Source organism: Aspergillus ambiguus, assembly GCF_047715705.1.
Source record: "Aspergillus ambiguus strain CBS 117.58 unplaced genomic scaffold BDV59scaffold_21, whole genome shotgun sequence".
In the NCBI taxonomy this organism is placed as follows: Eukaryota; Fungi; Ascomycota; class Eurotiomycetes; order Eurotiales; family Aspergillaceae; genus Aspergillus; species Aspergillus ambiguus.
This window is the reverse complement of record NW_027395534.1, coordinates 258,673-282,579: the sequence shown is the minus strand read 5'-3', so window position 1 is coordinate 282,579 and position 23,907 is coordinate 258,673. Positions and strand designations below refer to the sequence as shown.

General features: G+C 52.5%; 8 protein-coding genes across 8 annotated transcripts; 1 reads left to right on the top strand and 7 right to left on the bottom strand.

The window, feature by feature from the left end:
* Positions 1–71: 71 nt before the first annotated feature.
* On the bottom strand, positions 72–1,776 carry BDV59DRAFT_180810 (DUF3431 domain-containing protein). Its single transcript, XM_073690123.1, has 3 exons — positions 1,208–1,776; positions 711–1,153; positions 72–653 (listed from the first exon to the last, which is right to left on the bottom strand). Exons 1-3 carry the CDS (start codon positions 1,588–1,590, stop codon positions 445–447), a joined length of 1,035 nt encoding a protein of 344 aa, XP_073546846.1. The 5' UTR covers positions 1,591–1,776; the 3' UTR covers positions 72–444.
* A 495-nt stretch (positions 1,777–2,271) lies between these two features.
* On the bottom strand, positions 2,272–6,923 carry BDV59DRAFT_180807 (DUF3433 domain-containing protein). The gene is made up of 3 exons (XM_073690122.1): positions 6,291–6,923; positions 5,684–6,227; positions 2,272–5,612 (listed from the first exon to the last, which is right to left on the bottom strand). The coding sequence occupies exons 1-3, from the start codon at positions 6,342–6,344 to the stop codon at positions 2,335–2,337; spliced, it is 3,876 nt and encodes a 1,291-aa protein (XP_073546845.1). The 5' UTR covers positions 6,345–6,923; the 3' UTR covers positions 2,272–2,334.
* Positions 6,924–7,117: 194 nt separating this feature from the next.
* BDV59DRAFT_208756 (lipase family protein) lies at positions 7,118–8,308 on the bottom strand. The gene is made up of 4 exons (XM_073695268.1): positions 8,137–8,308; positions 7,914–8,079; positions 7,518–7,857; positions 7,118–7,463 (listed from the first exon to the last, which is right to left on the bottom strand). Exons 1-4 carry the CDS (start codon positions 8,222–8,224, stop codon positions 7,164–7,166), a joined length of 894 nt encoding a protein of 297 aa, XP_073546844.1. The 5' UTR covers positions 8,225–8,308; the 3' UTR covers positions 7,118–7,163.
* Positions 8,309–8,936: 628 nt separating this feature from the next.
* On the bottom strand, positions 8,937–10,401 carry BDV59DRAFT_180806 (cleavage and polyadenylation specificity factor subunit 5). The gene is made up of 4 exons (XM_073690121.1): positions 10,216–10,401; positions 9,873–10,124; positions 9,530–9,777; positions 8,937–9,457 (listed from the first exon to the last, which is right to left on the bottom strand). Exons 1-4 carry the CDS (start codon positions 10,254–10,256, stop codon positions 9,165–9,167), a joined length of 834 nt encoding a protein of 277 aa, XP_073546843.1. The 5' UTR covers positions 10,257–10,401; the 3' UTR covers positions 8,937–9,164.
* Positions 10,402–10,711: 310 nt separating this feature from the next.
* Positions 10,712–14,086, bottom strand: BDV59DRAFT_202972 (a-pheromone processing metallopeptidase Ste23; the record flags this gene model as incomplete). The annotated part of the gene is made up of 2 exons (XM_073694176.1): positions 10,712–13,792; positions 13,856–14,086. The coding sequence occupies 2 exons, from the start codon at positions 14,084–14,086 to the stop codon at positions 10,712–10,714; spliced, it is 3,312 nt and encodes a 1,103-aa protein (XP_073546842.1).
* A 1,163-nt stretch (positions 14,087–15,249) lies between these two features.
* On the top strand, positions 15,250–16,434 carry BDV59DRAFT_202971 (putative proline racemase; the record flags this gene model as incomplete). The annotated part of the gene is made up of 1 exon (XM_073694175.1): positions 15,250–16,434. The coding sequence occupies one exon, from the start codon at positions 15,250–15,252 to the stop codon at positions 16,432–16,434; it is 1,185 nt and encodes a 394-aa protein (XP_073546841.1).
* Positions 16,435–18,559: 2,125 nt separating this feature from the next.
* Positions 18,560–19,341, bottom strand: BDV59DRAFT_180798 (putative BYS1 domain protein). The gene has a single exon (XM_073690120.1). It carries the CDS (start codon positions 19,285–19,287, stop codon positions 18,817–18,819), a length of 471 nt encoding a protein of 156 aa, XP_073546840.1. The 5' UTR covers positions 19,288–19,341; the 3' UTR covers positions 18,560–18,816.
* A 916-nt stretch (positions 19,342–20,257) lies between these two features.
* hdaA (histone deacetylase hdaA) lies at positions 20,258–23,572 on the bottom strand. The gene is made up of 15 exons (XM_073696669.1): positions 22,745–23,572; positions 22,407–22,695; positions 22,344–22,357; positions 22,155–22,293; positions 21,996–22,108; positions 21,816–21,943; positions 21,554–21,764; positions 21,390–21,501; positions 21,291–21,338; positions 21,178–21,241; positions 21,035–21,127; positions 20,894–20,979; positions 20,761–20,840; positions 20,604–20,710; positions 20,258–20,546 (listed from the first exon to the last, which is right to left on the bottom strand). The coding sequence occupies exons 1-15, from the start codon at positions 23,361–23,363 to the stop codon at positions 20,295–20,297; spliced, it is 2,355 nt and encodes a 784-aa protein (XP_073546839.1). The 5' UTR covers positions 23,364–23,572; the 3' UTR covers positions 20,258–20,294.
* Between the last annotated feature and the right edge of the window lie 335 nt (positions 23,573–23,907).

Sequence of the window (23,907 nt, the reverse complement as noted above, 5' to 3'; positions counted from 1 at the left end):
GCCCAGTCAACCCCGTCTGATGCAATTACTGCGTACTATACGGGGTGAAAGACGCTGCAGCACAATGACATGGTTGTTTTTCATTAAGACTATCTATTATTCATTTACAGTATAGTAGCGTGTTCAGGCCATGATGTCCCTCGCCATGGTTCCTATCTTGTATCTGGAGACGTCCTTCTGACTCCCAGATTGTTGCCCGTTGGGCGGCGGCGGCCTCTACGCTGCTAAGACAATCTCGTCGTTCAGTGCTGCATTGCGGCACATGTCCGATGAACAGGCGTACCGCGAGGAGCATACCCGAACCCAATAGCTCTGACCATGTACGTCGCGGCAAGAGAGTCGCGGGTGTGCTGAGGAACCGGCTCAGGGACGACCCAATATAGAGTCCGCAAGGAGAGATGTCTCCCTCGGAGCACTTGTACGTCTTAGCGCAAACCGCTGTGATCAGGACTCGGGAAGTCCTGTGCTGGGATCCTGCGGCTGCCCTTGCCAGCCGATATACGGCCATCCCTTGGGAAGGCTCGAGAACGGCGGAAGCACATAGCGACCAGCACACTCCCAATCGTAAGGACAAGACAGGTTGCACAGGCCATAGACCTTGCAGTAGCATTCCTCCGCAGATGGGCAGTAGACGGGATCCTTGCCGAAAATCACTATCAAGGGTCGTTAGCTTCGCACACGTGTTACATCGCGGAAGAAAGCGCGCATACTGTGCCAGGAATACTCCATAATCCGTCCGCTTAGGTCGTCGGGCAGAGAGGTCTCAACCAACCACTTCCGGAACCGCTCGTAGTCGCGCTTGGGGCGCTTGAGAATCTGCCATCTCGTTACCCCGAACTGGGCGCAGCACGATGCGCCGACTTCTTTTGGCACTTCGACTCCCGGAAAGAGTTCCATAAACCCATCCTTGAAGTATTCTCCCACATGCACGTCCTGTCGGTGTGTGTCGGTGAGCGGGTGGATCTCGGCCGGACAACCGAGAACCCACGCGCAACGTAGATTCACATAGCCTTGTTTCTGAAGATAGGGGACTTGGAAGTGTTGGAGCATGGGGACCCCGTCGTAGTACGGATCGTCATTGTGCCATTGGTAGCGTTGCGAATGGATGAAGAGGATGTTGTCGGGGAGGTTATCGTAGTTATCGATGATGTACCTACGGTGATGTTAGCTGACATACGAGGGGCGACCTGTGTGGAAGAGCACTCACGTCAGGTAGACCATCGACTCCCGTCCCTTGTTCAGCTTCACCGTCAACGGTGCCGTTTTGTCGTCCACCACGTACACACTCTTGTGCCAATCGGGGAAATACTCGAACAACCAGGACACATTGTCGGTCTTCATACTAGCCACGACCATCTCCTTCGAGAGGGGCGACGACGGTCGTCGGGACGGCGTCGCTTGTCCTGATCGCGAATCCCGGTACGGACCTCCCGCGGAGGCCTCATCATGCAACGATTCCGCTGACTGTCGAGGACCGGAGTTGGCGAAAAAGAGAAAGTAGATGGCGTAGATGATAAGTATGGTGGAGAGGATGGCCTTTTCCCTGTTGCGACGACGTGGGCTGTTAGGCCCACTGCGGAAGAAGAGCATAATTGGAGGCGATTAGATGGGAAGAACGGTCTCGGGAGAGAGTCGGGGCGGAGTCAAAGGCGTATTGGGGCAGGTGACGTGGAATTAGACGGGGGGTCACGTTCTTGCAGAAGCAGTCATGGCTGCGCTTGAACCAGCAAACCCAAGCGCTGTGGAGGAACAGTCCAGGGGAGGGAGGGTCAGGAGATGGAAACGGTTGAGGTGATGATGAACCTGGAGATGGTCGGAGAAGTAATCCGGCCAACCAGCGCACTGCTGCGGCTCACCGCCTTGCATACTTCCCTCCCTCGCCCAGCCGATTAGCTATAAGAGAGATAGAAGATTCACTCGTCTATTAGGTGCCTTTACAGGCTCGTTTCTCTGACTCGTTTAGCGTTAGAGAACGAGGTCGTCATTTACTATAATAGGAAGCCCATCGTACGGAATCGCGCCAAGCCCGTTGGAGAGCATGGTGTTTGAGAAGTTGCCTTAAATGGTCCTAAACCTGCTCTCGGAGCTGATGCCGAGCGTATGGACCAGAAAAGGCTCAAAAGGGCATGGGGGTGTTCGGGCTCATCAGCAGTCATGAAATGGTCAACACGGCTCCGTGGCTCTAGTGGCATCGCCTGCTTCTGGGATGGCATCTGTTGTTGTTGTCGTTGTTGTTAGAACTTCATCGGCGACTGGCCTCGTCAACCGAGCCAAGTCAATCCTGAATAGCTTCATTATGAGATAATCTTCTATCAAATCATTCGTCTCTATCATCTAAGGATCTGCTTGTCCCACGTCGATCCCAAACCTCTTCTCCCCTACACCCCACCAGCCCATGCTAAACAACCATCCATCAAAGACTCCCCTCCTCTGCAACTCTCGATCATCACACCACTCTGACTCGGGAGGAATAAAAGTCCTTCCCAGCATGTCCGAGTCCGCAAGAAGACTCAAAACCGCCCCGATACTGGTAACACTCTTAGGTAGCGTGCGCCTAGTATCGATCGCGAAGAAGGCCACGACTGCGCAAATCAACATCACCCCGAGGAATCCTTCGAGTAACCGGGTAGATATTCCATTCTGCATCAGACGGTGCCTGTTCGGGTCATGGAGGGTTCCATTCACCGTCGTTTTGGGGGCAGCTATCGGTGGTTGAGGAGGCCGAAAATATGCGATCTTGGCCTGCTGGGTTGCCACGATGTTGAAGATCCGCTCAAATGCTCTGTGCAATCGACCGATATTCTCGTCTCCAACAAGGTCCCATGGTGGGATTCCAAACCGGCCATAGACCATCGCCAGGAATACCTCGTCATAGTTTGTGTCGGGGTAGAGTCTGGACTCGGGAATATCGGCATGGGCCAAAAGAGCGGAAAATATTGCAGCAATGTTACCAGCACTAACTAGAAATACAGCATTCTCCTCATTAACATGTGGGGGCCGCTGGTCGTTCAACTCCATCGAGGGGATGTCAAAGGTTGCTTCTGCCTCCACGGCCTCATAATATGGGATGCATAGAAGGGCTGAGGCGGTGGCATTGGCAAATTCCCTGTGGGCATAGCCCGAAATCACCACGCCAGACCAGTCCCAGTAACCGAAATAAGAATAAGGGAAATTGCGGTTGTAAGTGCCGTTTGGTAGTCCGAGGGGAAAGAGACCGTCAGCCCAAGCTGGCATTGATATGCTGATCCGGACACCGTCAGTCCTTTTGATTACTTGAATCGTGTCCGGTGCCAAAGCAGTACAGTTGGCTTTGGTTCGAATGGACGGGACGTGGAATGTTGCGGTATATTCCTTGTCGGGCTCTGTCACTGCGCTGGCATTCTGAATCTGAAACGAAGAAAGGACAAGATTTTCGGTTGTCCATTGGGGGTATGATAGATTACCGTTCAAAATAAGGGTCGGAGTTAGAGCAGGCTGACTGAAGTCAGCTGCAAACGACGAGTCCTTATGATCGAGCTGGGTGGTAGCAAAGATGGGTATGTTGACTGGAGCTGATTGAGAAGTGTAGAGGCCGCCCGCGGCAATAATCAGCAGGCCACCCACGAGAATGGAAATACTAGTAGCAGCGGTAGCAATTTGGCGTTGGACGAGCGAGTTCCACAGGCTATGCAACCCCAGCTTGCCCAGCTGCTGACTGTATATGCTTTGCCGAGCCGGCGAAGCCCTCCGTCGAAGGGTGCTGTAGGGTTCAAATACCCGAGCCCCGAAGTCTAACACGCCATACATCAGACTCACGCTGAACAGGACGCCGGCCGGGAGATAGAGCCAAGCGTAATTGGTATAGGAACCGGGCTTCAGGTCAGTAATATCCTGAAATTGCTGGGACTTCTGTAGCAGGGTTTCAAGGGTGATGATAATCCCAATTGGCCCTAAGAATGTCAGAGATTGGGCCGCAGCGGTTGCTGAGAACGGCCGCCACCACTCCACTGCCTTCAGTGTCGCACCCGGCTGGTCATCAACAGGTTCCCTTTGTAGTCGCTTTCTGTTGTTATCCTGGATCGAGAAGCGGGCTCTTCCAGACGGTGAAATTGATATTCCCGTCTGATACAACTTCGTAGCGGCCGCGCTCAACAAGGTTGTAGCATCCCAGGTCCCCGTTCCCTTGAAGGATTTCTGAAGCTCTGGGCTTGATGCTATAATAACCGCCAATCCCGATATGGTGCTCGGGTCTCTGGGGCAGACCCCTCGAGGGCCATGAAATAGAATCGCGATCGCTATGGCGACCAGAATGGCCAAGATACCCTCTGCGAGACCAAACGATAAGTCTTGGATAACTAGCCGTTCTACAGACTGTATGCCGGTACCGTGGATTAGATGGTTAGATGATGTCGTAAGGTATTTGGCTGCTACTTGAGCAGTAATAGAACTAAAGAAGTGTTCTGCATTTTGCTTCAGCTGTCCAGGATCCATCCACAGATCGTAATCCAGGCCTGGAGTTAAAGCCCCCATGACACCGAAAACGTCGTTCAGCGGAACCTGTTTGGGCTTTTTTTTAATAGCCAGCCGCAGTCCCTTCAGGATGTCCCTCTTAGATATGTCAGCGAGTTTGCGCTTGGGATAGTTGGAAGATAACGAGTTGTCCAGATGTCCAACAGGAGAAGGGGAGAGCTCGACGGTGAGATTCGCGCGGGAGATACTGTAGTCCACATCGCACAAGAGCGCAGTAAATTTGGAGGTCTTGTTGTAATTTCTATTGGCATACAACAGCAGATGGTCGAGTCTGTCATATGATTTTGGATCAGGGACCTGGATGATGTACTCGGAATAGGTATCGAGGAGGGGAGACGGCAGGCCATCCCTGCAGCTTGTTAACGCGACGGCTGCAACCATGCTATCATCGTAAATAGTGTGGGGAAGAGTCACTGGTATGTCTCCAAACTCAAAATAACAGTCTGGGGTAACACCTGTGACGTTATAGTGGAGAGTCGTATCATCCCACCAGCGGAGGCTGAGCTGGGTGGAGTTGACGTCCAGTACGAAAGGGTTGATAGAGTGCCAAACGTCGTTCTTGCGGCTTATGTTCTGGATAGCATTGTCCAACAAAACCTGACACGATAATTCACCATGGAAAACGTCCACTTCGCTCGTCACGGAGATATTTTGATTCATGTCAGACTTCTGTGGAAGAAACGTTTGATAGGCGTATTTGTCCGTCGTACCAAACTGATATTTCCCACCGTAGGCATCGACAGCATAAACAAGTCCGTATGGCTCCCAGCCGATTGATGCATTGGCAAATCCAGTCCCATCGAATTCATTTTGTAGCTGTAATGGGATATCTGTGAGGTGGACATGTCGGAGCTCTGAGGTGAAGAGACCCGTGGAGAGCACAATGATCAACCTCAGCAGCAGTGATCCCGTAATCGCCAGTGACACCGTAAAATGACGTGCTTGCAGTGAATTCCAGAGCGCCTGCCCGATCCATGGGTCGATATAATCAAGAAATAATGTGTCTTTGCTTGCAGCTGGTCCGTACAGCATATGTTTCCAAGGTGTCAATTGCCTTGTGCGAAAGTCGACTTGTCCCCAGAGAGCAGCAACAACAGTAAAGACTATAATTCAAACCGATCGTCCCGTTTAGTTCATATTGAATTAGGAATTGCGGTATTCAACCGTGACTTACCTGCTGTTGGTCCGTATGTCCAGAGATAATGCATGTTTTCGTTGGCACTAGCTAACCCGTCGTTTTGCCTCGATGAGCCGTACAGAGCTCCAAGTGCTACCATGATACCGATGAATGTTCCAATGAACATCAGCAGACATGACTTGGTGAGAAAAAATGGAGTCCATAATTCCGGCTTCGGATCGCCTTTCGCGTTTTCTTCTCGATCTTCCGTAATGTTGGCTAACGGGATGGTTTCCGAACCCGCCAAGATTGCTTCTTTCCTGTTGTTTTCCCGCCAAAACCGGTGGATTGCTCGCATTTTCCTTGAGAAATTATATATATATATATCTTTCTGTGACCATCCGAGCGATTGTAGATGACAGTTAAGGGGAGCTGTGAGGCTGAAATAGGAAAAAGGGGACGCCGCTGGACCCAGCCTTTCGGGCGTTGTCTTCTCCGCAAAGCCCTGGGCCGAGCAATGATGATCAAGTAGAGCGCCAATCACAGTCATCAAGGGATCTGAAGGATTACCCAGAAACATGCTAAGCACCAGTCTCGCGGTCTGCCAAGGGAAAAGAGAAAATATGAGCGGAGGGGAACTCAATGGACAAGGGCTAATCTTCACCAGAGGGAAGCCCAAACTCGGACCAAGTACCACCTCAACACCAAATCCTCCCATCTATCGCTCCAAACTAAAGGCTTGGGCAAGGTGAAATCTCACCGAAGCGTATATTTGTCACGAAAAGGGGACTTGGAATACCACCGTGGACTCACAAATACTCACAAAGTACTCAATCGTAATGTATACTAACCACATCGCTTCCATCAGAAGGATGAGTTAAAAAGTCACCGTTGTAATTGCTGCTATAATTCGCATGGTGATCGCGACTCGCGCAGACGCATACGTCTTCCCTGAGGCCTTTAGGGGTGTCTGGGCCTGCTTGTCGCGGCTTGACTTCGATGCCACTCATTGAACAGCCACTATAAGTGTCACATTCTCCAGTATCGAAGTCGTTATATATTAATTTCAGCTGCTAGAAACTGAACAGAAATATAAGATAGGTTCTCTGCATCATATCGTAGGCCGAGATAGATGTAGCTTGACTGCCGCTTAATGTAAGCATATAAAAAGAAACTGGATAATGTAGACGTCTAGACAGAGGGCACAGGCATAATTTCCCAGAAAGAGAGAACAGGGGGCGGTCGTGAGGGCCTGATAAAACGACGACGGGGTGCGAGTGAGTGCAAAATATGGAAGGGTGGATTGGAGAGGGAGAAGGGAAGGGGAGGGAACGGTGGTAGAACTGTGATCGAGGGCCTTTTTATACCAGAGGTGGTCGGGCGCAGTGTTTACCGGACGGCGTACGGGCAACCATGCCGAAAGTGGGAAAACTAACCCGAACAGGGAATATGGACATCATGGAAGATGAACAATGCAATTCGAGCACGGTTGTTATATACAGGCGGAATGAGCATACAGCGTCTATCTCGACCGCCATCACTGACATTTCCCAATATCTCCAAAATACCAGCCATGTGCCGACGTGCTCGGCGTGGCCTCCCCGGCATTGCCCTCGCTCGAGGCCACTCCCTCGACCACCGTGATGTCTGACGCCGTGACCGCAACGTCATTCCCACTAGTGATCCAGTACTCCGGGCTGGGGTGTCGATACCCCACAGCCCGCGGTGGAAGCCGGGGAACAATGTCGTCGGTATGGGTGACGCGGTAGTTCGACCCAAGCGAGGTGATGTACTCCGCCAACTCGGCGTTTCCGACTCGCGGACTGCCATATGAATACTGCATATTCCGTCAGCCACACCATAGGTCCTAAAACCCCACGGTCAACCATACCATATCGATGGAGTACTTCTCCCTCGTCCGCAAATCCGTCGTTCCCACAGTCGCAATGGCTGCGCCCAGACTATGGCCCGTGAATACTAACTTGTAATCGGGATATGCGGCCCGGGCCTTTTGGATCTGCGTCCTCAGGGTGTCCGCAACCGTGTTCCAGGCCTTCCAGAAGCCGCCGTGCACCTTACAATCGGCACAGAGGTCTTTCGCATCATCAAATGCGAAATCGAGGTTTGCGATCCAGTTCGCGGGCGAGCGAGACCCGCGGAAACTCAGCACGATCAGCTTGTGGGTGGAGTCGGCGGCGAGAAACCCGGCTAGTTCGCCGTATTGGCCATCGCTGTGCGTTGGTTAGAGTCGAATATTCGTGCATGCATGCATGGATGTGGCACCTACGCCAGGAACTCCGTCAAGGTTGTGGTGTTTGCCGCCTGCACCTGAGGACAGTTCCCTGCCGGACAGGTTACCTTCGTCCCGGTGGAGTTGAGGTTGCCGGTGCAGTATGCTGCGGCGGAGTATTCGGCGAACAGGTTCAGTTGTTGCAGGACTTGCAAGGAGACATCTGAATCGAGTCAGCGCTACGGATCTTGGGCAAGGAATCTGCCTTGACGATGCATACCCCGTGCAAGATGAGCCGCCGGTGCAGCAGCACTTAGGGCTACGAGGATGGTGGCCAGCACCAGACAAGCATAACGAATAGAAAACATGATAAGATTATGTATGTCGAAAGGAGGAAAAGAGCCACCAAGGGCTAGATATACATGCCCAGTGAAACCTACGGAATCTCGCCCTCCCTTCCACCCTCCCTTGGGTATTCTTCGGGGAAACCTATATACTCCATCGTCGAGTCCATACGTGCGGGGCAGCCAAAAGAAAATCCCCTGTAGGAACGAGTCTAATAAAAGAAATGCATATGCAGGAAACCAATAATTTTGCACGAACCAACCGAGTCGAAGTTCCAACTCCGGTGCAACCACGACAGGGCAATTATGGTTTTCCCCCTTGCGAACTGTAAACGAGGGCTGCAGCCGAGAGATTCAAGTTTCCTGCATCCCGAGCCATCCCACCAATACAGCCACAGATCAAGACCATCTGGCAGGGATTGACACGAACGGAGGATCACTCCGACAAACGCACCGGCCAGTCACCCCCGAGACTATGCAAAAACCGGATAAGCCCCGCGAGACCGGGCCTCATGACTCGACATTCTTCACGAAGATCATTCCGAGGAGCCCTCGAATTGGCATGCACACAGCCTTGCCAAGTCTACGGGGCCGCTTGATGCGGTGAAGAGTAGTTTGCTCAGCTCCGGAGAGTCCGTGTCGATCATCGGACTCCGCAGACGAGGAAGTGATTTGTAGATGTAACGTTGGTCTCTCTATCTCACTGTCAGCTGGTCATGCGGTGCATGGCAGGACTGCCAGGGCCAACTAGCCAACTACTGCGTACAGAAAGGCGGCGGGATATGGCCGGTCATATGTACCCTTTTGGATTCTACCAGTCATTCATGATCAGAAGGGACAAAAATAGCAAAATATCTTCGCTCCATAAAACGCCACCCAAACAACCGTGCCGCCTCAGACAAACGGCGCCCTGGATCCTGTAGAACCGCTCAGTCATAACCCATCCTCACAGGCTCCTGCCGTCTCACATCCCACCTTCACCCGCAGCTTCTGCCCCCTCCCCAGCGTTATCCGCCATCGTCTGATCCTGTCCATCGTCCCCGGCAAGGACCTTGGTCTTGAGGGCTTGACCCTCCGGCAAAGGCGTCCCTGGGGTGGCCGCGACCACATTGTCGTTCTCGTCCACGAACTCGAAGTTATACCGCGAGAGCAAGTGCGGGATGGCGGAAAGCTGCGGTCCATAGCGGGCGGTGTTGTCGTATAATTCAAACAGCGGGACCGCGAGGAGCTTCATATTCTTAGGGACGGAGAGGACCTCTGCACCTCCCATCAGCAACGCATCCACCATATGGCAACGAGAATCCCAGGAGGACGGGCAGAACCACTCACTCTTCTTCGGGAGCTGGATGAAATACAGCTTCTTGCACTCCTTGGGCCGGGTCACATGGCCTGGCAGGAAAGGATACATGAACGTCTCGAAATTGGGTCGCCACCACTGCGCAATCGTGTCTCCAATCTCCCAGTCCTCGTTGACGCCCTCGCCGGAAAACTGTGACCCAACCGGCGCCAGACGCTCATTCAGACGCTTCTTGAAGCCGTCGATCTCTTCGTCCTCGAAATGCAGGTAATCTCCGGGTCTGGTTATAGTTAGTATATCGCACGGTCCCCAGACCCCCCGGGACGCGGATCATCAGATGCCAGGTGTCGCTCGTAGGGTGGGAAGGTCTCATACAGTTTGAAAAAGGCGTTCGCGATCTGCAACATCAACACATGCGGATGGTTGTGTTCGTGACAGACGAGGACGCCCTCGCAGGTACGACGCATGCCATACTTTTCGTAGTGCTCTTCCAGACGCTTCAGACGGGCCAGGACTGAGGGGTCTTCTTCCGGTTGTGTCTCCTTGGTGCCGAATGTGTAGTTCGAGAGGGGGTATAGACGGATCGTCTGAGGTTGGTGTTCAGAGAAGTTCTTCGGCATTATGGGCCTGCAGTGACCATCGTCGTCAACGTGATTAGCCATTTATCTCCGTCCGAGAGGGTACTCTATCGTAGGCGCGAAGCAGCAGTGAGACCTACGGCCGGGAGCTTTGCATCGTCGTCGCTGTAGCGGTGGACATCGTGAGGGGGATCCACCAGGGAAAGGACGATGAGGAGCAGAAAGAACTGACTGGAATGAGGCGAGACGGAATTGGGACTCGCACTTGGGTTGATGTCGGCCAGTGAGCGGAGCCAGAGTCGTTGGTGGTAGTCGAGAGCTGAGCTGTTTGGGAGATGAACCTCGAGCGGACGAGCTGCCGCGAAAACATTCGACCGCCCCGAACACCGCCTTGCGAGGGACTGACTATATTCACCATACTTTATCGACCACCAGATCTCCTCATGGTCTGGATCGAGCTCCTAAAATGAGTGCGTATGATTTCGTATAGCTCTAGCGTATTTCGTATCTGAATCTACTACCCAACGAGAAACGCTGCCAACCCCAACCATCCCCCAGTTCCCAATCCGAACCCGTACGAAAACATATTATTATCTTGATAGTACCCAAAATCTGTTATATCCAGGTCTAATGGATCTAGAGCTTGGCATCAAAGTCCTCAAACTCGCTGAGATCCGTAATGGGACTAGGACCAGCGCTGACTGCAAGGCGTGCTTTGAACTCCGGAACGTTGGTGATATAGATCGGGTGCTCGTGAGAGGCACCCACGCCGTTGGCGACAGGGGCCTTGGAAGATTCCATTCCAAGCTGCTTGAGGTGCAGTCCAAGGTTCTGCTGCGCCTGTTCGATGATTGGTTTCGTCTGTTGCTCGGAAAGGCTCATCTCCGAGCCCAGGAAAGTTCCGAAGATGTCGAGGATCTTGCTCTCGCCACCGGTTGAGATGTCCAGCTTGGCGAAGGCAGTGTTCAGCCGGTCCTCATCCACCGCGAAACCAGCTGTCTCCAGCTGCTTGCCAAGCAGCGACACGAGCCGCGTCTGCTGCTCCTTGGCGTCCGTCGGTGCTACGTGTGCACCGCTTTGCGCATTAAGATGCACAGAAAGCTTGCCCCGTGTGGACGAGGCAGGGTCTATATACTGGTTATAGAATTCGATCATATCAGATTTAGTCCACAACCGGACATTGGCCGCGTCGGATTCACTCTGCAGGAAATCAAAGTACTCCGACCCGATATGGGTCCAGAATCGAGACGTCTCGGAGCCCAGGTTCTTCAACTTCTCGAGTCGCTTGTTGATAACGCTGCGCTTGTGGCCCTCGAATTCTTCCTCCGACATGTCCTGCAACGTCGCCCGGAAACTAGTCAAGAACGCGTCGATGCGAGACTCCAGGTATTCCGCCGTGCGTTCACTCTGGATGATTACCCGGTACCCGATGGTCGTGGCAGAGTAGCGTGCACCACTCCAGACGACATAGCCGAGCTGCTCCTTGCTTCGGAGCTGGTCGAATGCGGGTTCGTCAGTCATCTGGGCAAACAGTAACAATTTCGACCGCAGCTTATCATCGGTCATATTGCCCAGGAAGAGATAATATTCGATGCAGTGGTTGACATTTGCGGGATCCTTGAGAGTCCGTTCGTATATATAGTTGGATCCCGGAGGGATAATGATGTTCCGTCGGACGTGCCATTGGGACTGAGGCAGGGGCCGGCTCTTCAAGATATTCTCCACGGAATCAGTCATGAGGAGGGCGTCTTCCTTGTACAGGTTACCGTGGGCCAGGACCTCGATGTGGTTCTGGCGGAGCAGCTGTGGGAAGAAGCAGGAGATGTCTTCAGGCTCGATGTGCTCCAGCTCGGCGGCATACTGCTCGTTCACCCAGTTCTTCTCAGCTGTCAGATACCGCGTGTAGTCACCGACCTGGTAGAAAGGCTGCTGGTACTCTGCGTTCTTATACCCACGGGTGAGACGCTCCTTGATGATGTGGAAGCGGTCCGGGTTGACAGTCAAGTCGCGCATGCTCGTGAGAACCTTCTCCAAGAGAACAGACATCTTGTCATTGTATCCACCCACGGACACGTCCAGTCCGAAAATGCTGGCCGACAGATGGTAGTCTAGCCCGGCAAGCTCGGCATCGTACGAGTACTCGACAAGGGCGTCCCTGACAAGCTCACAGTAGAATCTGGACTTCACCAGATTGGCCGGAGTAGCCCACACGAGGGGGTTGCGCAAAGTGACATACACGGTGGCCTTGGGCACCCAGAACCGATCGTCTTTCTTGAACCAGAGCCGAACATGGTCATCGTGACGGATAAGCTTGGGAACCTTTTGCGGTTCAGATGTCTCTTTCTTTTCCACGGACAGCCTTGTAGGAACGAATTCGTTCCTATGGGGCATGTGCAGATCAGGGAGCCTCGACTCCGGAGTGGTCTCCAGTGCCTTACGGATATCGGTCATGAAATCCTGGGGAATGTTTTCCACCTTGTATTCAGTTCCGTACCACTTCTCCTTAGAATCCCAATCACCCGGGTAGTCCTGAGACACGATGACCATCCTGAAGTTGTCCGGGCGGAAGTAAGAAAGAGCCTTTTTTATGAGATCCGGGTTGTATTTCCGCAGCAGAGATCCACTTAAGAGCCACTCACGAGGGAGAGGCTTCTGCATGACGCTGCTCAGACGGCTTGTGAAGCGGCTGGCAGGAGACTTCTGCTTGAAACGGAACTCGACCTCCGCCAGGTTCTTCATTTCATCGAATATCCACTGCTCCGGTTCACGTTCCTTGATCATCGCTATATACTCAAAAATCACCTTGGCAACCTCGCGGTATTGCCGGAGACCTTCCTGGGTCAACCGCACCGAGATGGTGAAGAAGGCGGACCCAGGGCAAACAGGCATCACGCCTGCAGACAGACCGTTAGCCCAGCCCTTGGCCTTAATGTAGGCGAGGATGCTACCCGGGCCTTCGTGGCCGACGAGGTGGCTGATGTAGCGACTGGGCTGGGACTCGTATAGATGCTCCTCATCGAGGAATGGGAAGTAGATGTCCAAGGAGCGCGTGTCCATGACGGGCTTGGCAAAGATCTGCTTGGACAAATCGCCCTCCAACCAGGGTTGGACATCATCCCAGCGGTTCTGAGGCAGGTCCTTGTTCTTCACTCCCGAGAAAAGCTCCGTCACCCATTGCTCCATGTCATCCAGCGACTCCCGGCCCAGAACGACCAACTTCATCCGGTTCGAGGAGTAATGCTTCTCGTAGAACTTGATGAATTCACTGCGCACTTCCAGCCCCCGCTTCATCGGTTCCTCCTTCAACGTCTGCAGGTTACCGGTCGAGAAATGATGGTAGGGGTGTGCAGGGTTCGAGAGCGATTTGTTGAGCTGCATCAGGCGCCACAGATCACTCTGGAGGTTCTTCTTATTCTCCGAGTCCACCGCCCTTAGTTCGCGATCCAACGTCGACTCCAAAAACAGGGGCGCCACGAAGAACTGAGCGAACCGATCCAGGGCGCCATAGAGAGGCGACGGGGAGCCATTGGGAGAGTGATCTGTGTTGTTGGCATCTGAATTCGCCGTCGTGCCATTCACCGAGCCATTGGGTTGGTCGCTGGACTCCGACGTTGCGGAAACTTCAAAAAAGTAGTTGGTCTCCGTCGCCGCCGTATACGCATTCGACGAGCCGGAGTGCGCAGCGAGGTACTGATTATAGGCGTTTTCCTTGGGGTACTACAGGCAGCGGGGTCCGCGTTAGTGGGGTGTGTTGTCTAGGCTTCGGTCGACTCAGCCCACCTTCTCTGTACCCATGAATAGCAGATGCTCGACAGCATGGGCCATGCCTGGCATGTCGTCGGCATCCGAGAAATTGCCCACATTGACGTTCACAGCGGCGCTGGCTTTATCCGTGTCGGGGTCATGGACCAATAGCGCCTCCAGCTTGTTGGGGAGGCGAACAACGCGATAAGAGCGATCATCGAGCTCTGGCTTCTCCAGACGCTCGGTGATGCGATCAATGGAGCCCATATTCGCGGGGTGAGTGGAAAACGGAAGACGAAAGGAGGGGGAAAAGGAAGAAGGAGGAAGACGCAGGGAGGCTGGCCAACGAGATGACGAACAAATGCGCCGTGCAGACAATAGTCGGGACCAAGAGGGCGGTGGGGAGGCTGTAAGGACACTCAATCGGACTTGGTTCCACAGCGGAGGGAAGGCCACAGAGTACCTTGAGGGCATAGGCGGTGGGCCCGGGGGAGAGGAAGATGCAGGATAAACCGGGATTATATCACCACCTACAGTCAAGACGTCTGACGAGGCGGAATCCACGAGATGGGGCGTCAGGCTGGGAAAACACGAGGCTAGTCGGTTGCTAACTAGTAAGAATGCCGAGGCGGAAGTCAGCACAAAGAAGTGCGGATCGCGTCTGCGGCTCCGTTGGATCCTCCCGAATCGCCACCTGCGAGAAAGGGGGAGGGATGAGAGGAGAGGTTCGTGCGAAAGAGGAATGGAGAGGATTGTAGAATGGAGAGGGATCATCGTGGAACTCGCAGGTTGAAGAAGTTGATATCAATCGGGTGACTAAGACCTGACTCAGCACTCTTGTCACTATCACCCTCTCTACTCCATGCACAACACCACAACATCCCCAGCCTCCTACGAGTCTCTCCATTGTCAGAGGGCTCCAGCATGGTGATGACTTGGCGATCAGCTTACGACAGCCTGTGCCCTGCGCATCCATCCTAGACAGTCCAGACCAGCCGTCAAACGCCCCATCCGTTTTATTGGAATGCGCACAAACAAACGGATTCGAAAAGCGCACGGTTCCATTTGGAATATCGCCGTTCTACGTTGTCGAGGGTGATGCATCCCCTGTGCGTGAAGACTTAGGCCAAGATGCGTCCAGTCGGGGTATTCGGCTCGGAACCCTAGATACCGAGTCACAGCTTGACCAGAGTGAGCCTCAGTATACTTCGGAGACAGAACACAGAACAAGACGGGACGATGCGACAGCCAACAATTATCACAATATCGTGTCTCCTCTCTGCCAACTCGTGGATGTCACAGCTCTGACCCCCACATCGGATGTCCAACCGATCTTCGGTTCCCTATCCCGAACCCAACGACGTTCGAGTCAACACTCGACACTCAACTCACCACAACCACCCTCCCAATACCAGCATCACCGCCTCAAAATGGACGTCGCGCAATCCCTCCAAACAACGCACTCCATCCACTGCATCGACATGCATACTACAGGGGAACCCACCCGGATCATCTACGCCGGGTACCCGCAACTCGCAGGCACCACGCTGCTCTCGCAACGGGACGACGCGAGACAGAATCACGACCACGTCCGGAAGCGACTAATGGAGGAGCCTCGCGGCCACGACGGCATGTACGGTGCCATTCTCCGACCCGAGACGGAGCTGGTCTCCGCGGGCGTCGCAGACATCGGCGTGCTCTTCATCCACAACGAGGGATACTCGACCATGTGCGGCCATGCAACCCTCGCGCTGGGCCGATTCCTCGTCGACACCCACGATGCAGCTGTCTTCCCGCGTCGTGAGCAGCTCGCGTTCGACCCGCAATCGCAGACCGTCGCGTTGAACCTCCACGCACCGTGCGGTCTAGTCCGCGTCACCGTGCCGGTGACCGCGGACGCGACGAAATCCGACCCCTCGAGGCCTGTTTCTTTCCTGTCTACACCAGCTTTCGCATCTAGTTTGCGGCTCGAAGTGCCCGTGCCGACGGAGGTGCGCTGGCCCGAACTTGGCGGGAAGGAGTTGCTGGTGGTAGACGTGAGCTACGGCGGAGCATTCTATGCACTCGTGGATGTACGCGAGCTGGGCTTTGAGAGCCTGAAAGCGGTCGACCTGGACGCCGTGACCCGGTGTATCCAGCGACTGAAGCCGTACCTGATGAACAGACCGGAGGTTGCCGCCGCCGTGCAGCATCCGGACGACCCCCGGCTGTCGTTCCTGTACTCCGTTATGATCGTGGATCCGGCCGTGGGCTTCCGGCCAGACAATGTCAGCGGCGCAGAAACGGGACTTTGCTACTTTGCTGATAATCAGATTGACCGGTCGCCGACGGGGTCGTGTGTGGCGGCACGCATGGCGTTGGCGCATGCGAAGGGGCTACGCCCCGTGGGCCAGCGGTGGGCGTACAATTCCGTCGTGTCCAATCATTTTGGAGCTGGCGCGTTCACCGCGGAGATCGTCGAAGAAGTCAGCATTGATGGCATGCGTGGAGAGCCGATGCAGGCGGTTGTGGTGCGTGTGGAGGGACAGGCGTTCTACGCAGGCACAGCAACGTTCATGGTCGAAGAGGGGGATCCAACATCTTTCAGTGGGTTTAGTATGTCTGGAGTCATCTAGATGATAGAGCTGTAGAATCTTTGCTAGTAGGCTCCACAGGGGTCGTGCTTATTTTACGAACTAAGTTGTGGGAAGCATCTCATTATATAAACAAGTCATCATGTCTTCTTCTAAGACACTCTCATTGGGAGTGTCTTGTTCATTTTGTGCGTAATCACGCCTCCATGAAACAGTATAGACGATCGAACCGAGGTTGAAGTTGAGCTTGGAAATATACATCGTGCGCACTGATACCTACCTAGGTACCTAGTAGAAGGAAGATAGCTTTCGAGTAGTTCGTGAGAAGTATTCTAAAAGCAGACTATACTGGGATAATTATGGGCTTACGGAAGCTTCTTTTAGTCCCATATTTGGGTAACTATTGGTGTTCATTTTCAGTTAATGGCTATGGATTTCTATGATAATGCTATATGATTGATTATATAGTATCCAGCTAACTCTTGGTTGGGAAGGACGGCTCCGTTGTGCATCCCAAGGTCTTCCTATTGTCCACATGGCCATTTGCCGGTAGCAAGCCCAGAAGGGTTTGAGGCTCCATGGTCTCCATGATTGATTCAATAGTTGCAGAACCTTTGGTTGGATTCAACAATTGCTTTGTTTATGCCTGTTGTATGCTGTATTATCCATGAAGAATCAATATCTGCCTCGAAAGTATACCCTTTCTTATCAGCTGAAGGCACGCCACATTACTAACTACATTTCTAGGCTTCACCAAAATCGCACATGTGCTTAGAGTACTCTTCTTGTGGGTCTTGTGGAAAGCCACCGAAATTATTTGTCAGTGTCACACGTTACAAAACTCAGGATGCATGGTAGTCTGTATAGGTATAGTATTCAATAAGATTACGACAAGTCTATCTTGGAAAAATTTACGATCGAATTGGCTGTCAAGATATGACTAAATATACTACCAACCATTTGCCCAGATATAGGTTCTCAGCAGTATCAACGGCTAATTGCATTAGCTGCTTGTGCATAGGGTAGAATCACGGTATATATTGGCACAGCACTTGGGCATGCAGCAGAACACAGAGTCAGAACCATATCAAACTCGGCCCGGCAAGTCGTTGATGAATCAAAATTATTATATCTAAACCAGCAAATATCCGCACAGTTTGGATCGCCAGAACTAACTCTAACAATCTGGTCCTGGAAAGGGTTGTGGTATTCCCTTAGACTCGCAAATACAGTATCCCCAGAGACAACATTCGCCAGGTTTAGCTGCGGGTTCTCATTGGGAGTTGCGCTATCGACTTTGGTGACATTATACCAATTGACGTCCAAGCTTGAGGCAGAATACAAAACCTCAGAGTAGCTTTGGGACGACTTGAGGGTCACTTTTCTCCCAAACGGAGTCCAGAGGTAGACCGGGGAGGGACAATTGTTCACAACGGTGGTGTTTCCAATGGCGTGGGTGAGAGGACTAAGGGTCGCGAGAAATATGAAGCTGATTCTAGGTAAATACATGGGGTGTAATAGTTATGAGAATGAATATTTTTTAGTCGGTATCTTGAAATCTGTGTGTGGTTGAATATGTTCAAATCCGACTATCTAGTGGGAATATGGCGGTTTATATAGTTTCCTTTGAAGAATTATTTACAGTCTTCCTGGGGACCTGCGTCACTAGAAATCAATCGTGATTCATTTCAATCATATGACTAACAGTATCTCCGGGACCATGTTGCAAAATTGGCTTTATAAAGGCCGCCTGATGGTCAGTTGGGGAGTACTGTACACCCCAGGTTCTATATCCTAGTCAGAATAGCAACGGACTACTAGCAGACAGTGACTCACATAGTCAGAAGATCGATGGATTGTGCAAGTTTCCGTTTTGCCAGAGGAACACCGAGTATTCCAGTTATAGTAGTTCACGACAACGGCACAGTTGATGGGGTCGACATGGGTGCTCATGGCAGAGAGGGAAGTAGGACTTTCGGTATAGAGATCATAGCCTTGAAAGGCATTCGGTATTTGTCCAGTGGTCCATCATCATTACTTAACTATTATATGGACTACGCTAAAAACAAGCAGATCTATACAATTATCTTCTGGTTGGTAGCACGGCGGAACTGCCGGTGATTCTCCAGTCGCATAAGTTGCAGCACTCAATAGGTTTAGGATGGTTGGCGTAATTTCTGATTTGTCTTCAGGTAAGTCTCATAACCAGATAGAAAATACAACTGCATTCAGTGCACCTTTGTGAAACCACAGCCTTGCTCTCATAGGATAAAATATTCCTGGACGTTTTATTGACCACGGTGTGAGAAACCTTCCATAAACCCATGACCAAATATGCTACTATATACCAAGTCAAGACACATAACCTGGTTCTCCGCCAGGATCAGTCACTCCAGTACAACATTACCCGTCACCGAGCCCACCCTAGCATCCTGGCGCGCACAGCGTGAGGACCTCGTTGGAACCCGCCTGGCAAACCTTCACCTGGCTTCCTGTGAGAGGAATGCCATTTGGCCAGCAGATTGACTGACAGCCCGTATCACTGGGCTTAACGACAAGGGCGCTCCCCTTGAAGGGATCCCCGAAGACATCAGACATATCGTACCACACGTTGTTGCCGTCAAGGGTATATGCGTAGTTCACCTGCGGGTGGTTGCTCGGAGTCGAGTCATCGACGCGGGTGATCTTGAGCGAGATACCACCCGACTGAGCATCTCGACGGAAGGGCTCAGAGTAGGTTCTTCCCGACTGGATCGTCTGCTTCGGGCCGACAGAGCCTCCCACAGACCAGAGGTAGACGGGGAAGGGGCAGTTGTTCTTGACGACTGCGTTGCCCACGGCGTAGGCCATAGGGCTCAGGGCCAGGGAGATGAAGGTGAGCTTGGAGAAATGCATTGGTCACGGTGACTTTGGATATGCTAAAGACTTAACGGTGATATTTATGTGTGTTCGTGGTTGGGGATTTACAAGAGGGAGGACCGGCTTATATAGTAGTCTTCTACGACCTCGCGAGAAATTCGCCGCGATCTATTTTCAGTCGCAGAAATCCTCGGCGGTCGTAACCACGGCTCAAAATCTGACAGACCATCCGATAGTAAGACTTGACTCGACCCAACTCGACTCCGCTATACATCGCAAGACAATACTCGGTAATGCATGTCCTGGCCCTAAGGAAGAACTAAAAGTGAGACAGTTACATCTGCGCTGCGGCTGCGAACCGCTAGTACAAACCTCGCAGTGCCAAAGCCCTGCAAACAGGGAACTATGTACTCTAGCGACATCCCGATGTCTCGAAGAGCCCGAGCTGTCATCGTCCCGTTGGTGAAGTCTCAGGTCCAGAGAGGGCTCGAGTCCACGGATCAGCAGCCACAGAGGCTGTCCCCACGGGGAATAAGTCTCGTATTCCAGCCACTTGACTGAGTATATATGACCTCATTCTGGATCATATAGTCCCGGTCTTTCAATACATCATCTGACTATCTGAATACGATCCATCTCTAAATTGCCGTGGCGCTTCTAGCTCGGCCATTACCGCACCATTACTGGAGGGACGGATTGTAGTCAAAGCAGTCAGGCATATGCAGTTTGCTAAATGCTATATTTGGCAAATCAAAGAAAGCCGCATATTCATCGAGTCAGATCTATAGGATTACGGAGAGATCCACGGGAACCAGACCAAGTGCCATCCAGTATTCTTCGGCATGGACAGCATGAGGTACAGAATACGACGTTTACCATGGTCCACCAACCCCGAACGAATGATTGTAAAATGTACTGTATAAGCCCAGCTTCATCTATTAAAATGTCTCAGAAAACACACCATCGCTGATCCTTCAGGTCAAAAATAGATAATTAGAACATGCAATATCCGCAAGAGCCGGCTTCACTTCAATCCCCAAGCCTTATCCAGCCGGCGCCTCCTTCTTGGGAGAGTGGCTAGCGGGCCTCTCCTCCTCGGTCTCATCGCTGTCATGAACATCGACCCGCTCGGATATCCACTCATACACATCGCTCTTGTGGTGCATCAACATCTCACTGAGACCCTCTTTGGGCGACTGGATCAAGTTGCCATAGCGCTTGGATGGTTTTTTGTTCCGCCCAGAGTCGACATTGTTCCAGACACCATGAGCGCGAGATACAAACACGAGCGAGTTCTGTCATACATGAGTCCCTTTTTGGCCTTCAGAAAGGAGTCGGACGGGAAAACTTACGTCCTTGTACCACCTGGATAACCACACTTGAGTATGAGAGGCGATCGCACGGACGGGATTCTCAGCGACAAACGAGATGACACCATTAACCCGTTTGTACAAAGTATCTTGACCAATTAGGGGTGTCTCCTGTGAAATACGGCTGTGCAGAACTTACCCCTGTTGATCAGGAGATTTGCGATTCCGTAGAAAGCGTTTCCAATGCCCATGAAGATGATATCGGTGGCCTCGTTCGGTCTGTCCTGAATTAGCCGCTCGTGCTGGCCTGGCCCGGGCTATACTGCACATACTCGATGTAGTTATCCCAGAGATATCCCGCCAATTCCTCTGTAGCCGTCGGACGGTTCTCATCCTCGTCTTCGTATTTATGGGAGACCTAAATCAGAGGTCAACAAGCCGTGCAACTCAAAACAACCGCAGTTGATACTCACAGGGTTTACGGTCACATGCTTGGGAATATTCACATCGATGACAGCATAGCCTTTCCCGACGGCCCACCCGATGTAATCCTTCATAACATCAGCCTTGGTTCTGTTAGCCGGCACTGCAGAATCAACCCATACGGTCCACATACCATCCAGCAATTGTGCGCCTCCAGTTTATTGGTGACTGGATGGGGTAATCCCATGATCTCTGGCCTACTAACTATTAGCGGCGGATCCACAAGGGGCACAAGGTGGGACTAACGGGTCATGAAAGACAACGAGAAGAGGCGTGGTCTGATGATAATTCGGGCTGCGAAGATTGTCAGTTAAGTCCTTTTCTTGTCACGCGTGCTTTTCCTACGTTGCCAGAACTTGGTTTTCGAACGATTTCGAAATCCCGGTCCGGTATATGTACAGCGATGTGAGCTTGTAGTTATCATAGAGCTCTTTGGCCTGGTATCCCCGAATAACATCTTCGAGGACGGTCAGCTAGTTCCCGAATCCTCGCGAGCACTATTAACTTACCATGAAGCCGTTCAGTCCACAGCCCGGTTTCCTGCGGGCCCTTTGGATACATGCAACTCCAGTAGCGGGACTGGATCATCATCACACGTCTCACGGTGGCGGTGGCAGCTTCGGAGGGCGAAGTTGAATGGAGCCGGTCAGGGGGGTCGCCCATGAGAGTCTTCGTGACGGCAAGGGCCGACTTCGAGATGGATCTGAAGTTATAGCCTCCCTGTATGGCAGTCAGCAATCAGTAAAATCAACCTAATAGACGGAGGCTGACCTCAAGACACACAGCGACTTTGCCGTTCGCGAGAGTCATAAGCATGTGCGTCATGTGGGCATAACACGACGGGGTAACAAAACAGCCTCCGAGCTCATCACCTGCAGCGGCGTCAAAGCCAGAGGCAACTATAGCACATTAGCCTCACATTGATTCGTCAGGAAAGACCCATCTGCATACTTATCACCAAGTCTGGGTCGAATTCTTGTGCGATAGGCATGACTACTTGTTGGAAGGCATACATATAGTCGCCATCGCCCATGCCTTGACTGGGCCAGGGGATATTGACATTCCTAGTCATATGAGCAGTAGCTCAGACAGAGAAGCATAGATCCATACCTTCCAAGTCCGGGGCCTGTTCCGCAATGGTCCCAGTCGCCTTCATCGCCACCGGGGTAGAACTTCCCCTCCTGGTAAACGTGGAGAGAGACGTACAGAACGTTCGGGTCATCGTAGAACGCTTTCTGGATTCCGTTTCCTGCGGGTCATAAGTATCAATAAAAGACATACGTCATCCTTACCACTCACCATGGTGGACATCCCTTGACGAATCAGTACGAGAATATCGGGGGTCGACAGGGATAGACTTACCAGTCAAGGACAAGAATCTTGCGACAGCTCTCCCCAAGCTCCTGCTGACAAACACGGGCTGCAACAGAAACATTGTTAAACAAACAGAACCCCATCGTTTTGTCATGTTCGGCATGGTGACCAGGGGGCCGAATGACAGCAATAGCATTTTTGACTTTGCGGGTAGCCACAGCGAGGCAAGTTTCGATCGCGCCCCCAACAGACAACAGCGAAGATGCAAAGGTCAGTTTGTTAAAGTAGATCGAGTCGCGTGTGTGTTCCAAAGCAATCAACTGCTCGTCCGACATGTCTAATTCTAATCAGCATAGAGTGCTTCGCGCGACTGCGTGCCGGTTCACCTTTCGTGCTCTCAACGAACGCATAGTGGTCGGGCGTATGGACCAGGGAGATCTCCTCCTCTGTCGCATTGCGCGCATCAATCCGTTTCAAAGGCCGCGAGACCAGGGGGCGGGATGACTCCGGGTCGTCAACAAGCCCCGCGCGGCACAGCTCTTTGTAGATGTAATAGATGCGCCGAGGGTCCTCGGGGTGAACATCCGACGTGGGTCGCACTTCACAGTGATAGCGCATCTGGACATCATAGCACAACCCCGAAGGGAGGGAGGCCAGCGGAAGGCCTGTGCGAGCGGTGTAGTCCTCGTCAGACCAGTCGGAGTTCTCTTCGACGAGACTATCCTGCTTTTCGCTATCTGCGGTGCCCTCGCCTGAGTCGATGGACTTTGGCAAGCTCTTCGGAGGCGATGGCTCGTTTGGGGGAGCTCCTTGGTCTGTGCCGTCCCCTGGAGCGCGGGAACTGCCTTGCTGGACAGGCAATGGGAGTCTCACTGATTGTCCAAGCAAAGGGGGCGCAAGCCAAGGGTCAGATCTTCCATTCAAATGATACCCTGAAGTCACTGGGGGGTGAGCATGGGAGCCCGCCTCTCCCATGACGGTATCTTCATCCTCGCCCCGAGCCATTGGAGAGATCAAGGGGACAGCGTAATATCACTCTAGCAGTAAGATCAACCAGAACTAGCGGGTCATGACCAAGACAATAGCTCTCACAACTGATAGGTAAGAAGATGGAAGGCAGGAATGGGAGCTGCTGATGGAGGTGAGAGCGATATGGAGGAATATGTATGGAACAATGGAAATAAATAAATGAGAGCAAAACAAGAGGAGATCAGAATCAGAGGTGGCTCCAAGACAGCTCAGTCGCAGCTGACGAAGTTCAATGGGTGGTGAATGGACTGTGAGGTGAACGACAAAGAGCGTGAAGTAGGTATCTGACGATAAGGGCCTACTTCTAGTAGTGAGTGGGTAGGTCACAGACCGTCTCGGCGAGGACACAACCTGATCAGGAGGATCTGGGGAAAAGAGAGCAGAAGCGATAGAGAATGCTCGACTCCAGGCTAGAAAAACCGCGGAGGGTTGTTGGTAGATCAGGCGCACAGCAGGCGAGACAAGCTGGTCGAGGAGAGTCTTTGGATGCTGGAGCTCTTAATAAACGAGTGGTTCACCT